At 37.7% G+C, this 2,279-nt stretch overlaps 1 protein-coding gene across 1 annotated transcript; it reads left to right on the plus strand.

Annotated features, from left to right (window-relative positions):
• Window positions 1-1,649: 1,649 nt before the first annotated feature.
• Window positions 1,650-2,271, plus strand: LOC108520501 (olfactory receptor 10Q1-like; the record flags this gene model as incomplete). The annotated part of the gene is given in 2 exon segments (XM_017859909.1): window positions 1,650-1,931; window positions 1,933-2,271. Coding segments are annotated over 2 exon segments (621 nt in total), but the record flags the coding sequence as incomplete, so codon positions are not given.
• Between the last annotated feature and the right edge of the window lie 8 nt (window positions 2,272-2,279).

Genomic DNA, 2,279 nt, shown 5'->3' on the forward strand with positions numbered 1-2,279 from the left:
CTCTAGTCACATCTAAATAAAATATTTATTGAGTCTTTTTGCACATAGGTTTAGGAAATTAGCATATTTTGTTTCTCCCATCCCTCCCTATCAGTTTTCTATCATATAAATTGTGGTTTTAAATATAAATAATTATTATTTCAGTTTTGCATTTTATATTATGCACATCTTTAAAATTATTCTTAGCAATTTTTTTGCTTTTAATAATATTTTCACTATTTAATATTAAATACATATTTTATATTTGCTTTTCCAAAGCATATTATTTTACATTACAATTTTCTCAACCTTAAAGTATATGTTCTGATTAATCTGATTAATCATGCAGCAACTCATAATCTTTGTTGAGGGATTTTTAAAATTATATTTACAATGAAATAATTCCTAAGCCCTTCCAAATCTGAGAAAGTCTTTCTGTTGCTTTTGAACATAAATCACTAAGGCTTTGGTGTAGAATTATTTCACCCCAATTTGTTTTGCTTAAAATTCTGTAGATATTTTGTATGGTCTCTTAAATATTTGTATTAAAAATAAAGTTGTAGTCTAACCTGCAAGTGCTTAATTCACAGGTATTTTAACTTCCCAGATGCTTGCAAAGCTCTCTCTTATTCTTCTGATTATGTTAATGCATAATTCAATTGTGCTATTGCATTTTTAGTTTCCTCATTGTCTTTTCTTATCTCAGGAAGCTCCACTTTAATTTTAGCCTAACTCTGTTCACTTCCCTTTCATTTGAATCTATGTGAGTCCAAAAGTTTAGCTTCCTGTTGGAAATTTAGATAAAATGTTCAAAAGAGAGGAAATATATGAAGAGTACATATCAGAAAAGATTGTAACAAAGGGTATTTTCCTACTTGCATGTGGAGTCAAAATAACTGAACGTAAAGTGAATAACTTACAGTACAGCCATAAAGCAGTGGGAAACAAAGGATTGCTTCAGAACAACAAGAATAACCTTTGCAGACATAATGTTGAAGCCGGTTACAACAAAGTACATGCTTTATTATTTAATATATAAGGTGAAACATAGTTACATCAATCTGTAATGATTAAAGTCAAAAAGTGGTTACTTTTGTGAGGCATAAAGACTGAGAAGAGACATGAAGGATGTTCGTAGGTTACTGGAATTGTTCTATTTCTTAATCTTCACAGTGGCTGTACTGGCATATTTGCGATGTAAAAATAAATAAACAAATCAAGCTTCACACTTAGGATCTGTGATTCCTTCACATGTATGTTATATTTCAATGAGAGTGCTTAATGAAAAAAGTAAACAACAAATTTATTTATCTAATTTTAAAATATGTGCAACCATACACATCTTCACTGTAATTAGATACAAGCAAAATAATTAAGTCTTGTCAATTGGATTGAAAATATCTGGGTTGGGGGAGATATTTCACAAGGAACGTCTACATGTGTCTACATGTCTTGCCCCCAGGAACTTCTGCAGATAACTGTCTATCCCATTCATGAAGATTTCTAAGGTAAAGTATACCAAACCCTCTATCGTGAATTCATTCCCATGCATTGGAAACTAGCTACTAAATAGATAATTCCAAATAAAATTGTACACTCCTGCTTTTACTCAAGCAATAAAGCAACTCAGCCAAGAAGAGCTCAGTGCATCCTATCCTTTTGCACAAGACATGCTTGTGGGGAAACTTGTCTTCAACCAGTCTGACCGCACTGAGTTTGTGTTCCGTGTGTTCACTACAGCCACTGAATTCCAGGTTCTTCTCTTCCTTCTCTTCCTCCTCCTCTACTTGATGATCCTCTGTGGCAACACAGCCATCATCTGGGTGGTGTGCACATGCAGCACCCTCCGCACCCCGATGTATTTCTTCCTGTCCAACCTATCTTTCCTGGAAATCTGCTACACCACCGTGGTAGTACCCTTGATGCTTTCCAACATTTTTGGGGCCCAGAGGACCAACCATTTCGTTGCCTGGATGTGGGGCCCAAATGTTCTTCTTTGTCACCCTTGGCAGCACCGACTGTTTTCTCTTGGCGATCATGGCCTATGACCGCTGTGTGGCCATCTGCCACCCGCTGCACTACACCCTCATCATGACCCGCAAGCTGTGCGCGCAGATGCTGGTCAGGGCCCTAGGCCTGGCCCTCTTCCTCGCCCTGCAACTCACCGCCTTAATCTTCACCCTGCCCTTCTGCGGCCACCGTCAGGAAATCAATCACTTCCTCTGCGATGTGCCGCCCGTCCTGCGCCTGGCCTGCGCTGACATCCACGTGCACCAGGCTGTCCTCTATGTAGTGAGCAT

Source organism: Rhinopithecus bieti, unplaced genomic scaffold (genome assembly GCF_001698545.2).
Source record: "Rhinopithecus bieti isolate Rb0 unplaced genomic scaffold, ASM169854v2 scaffold_53086, whole genome shotgun sequence".
In the NCBI taxonomy this organism is placed as follows: Eukaryota; Metazoa; Chordata; class Mammalia; order Primates; family Cercopithecidae; genus Rhinopithecus; species Rhinopithecus bieti.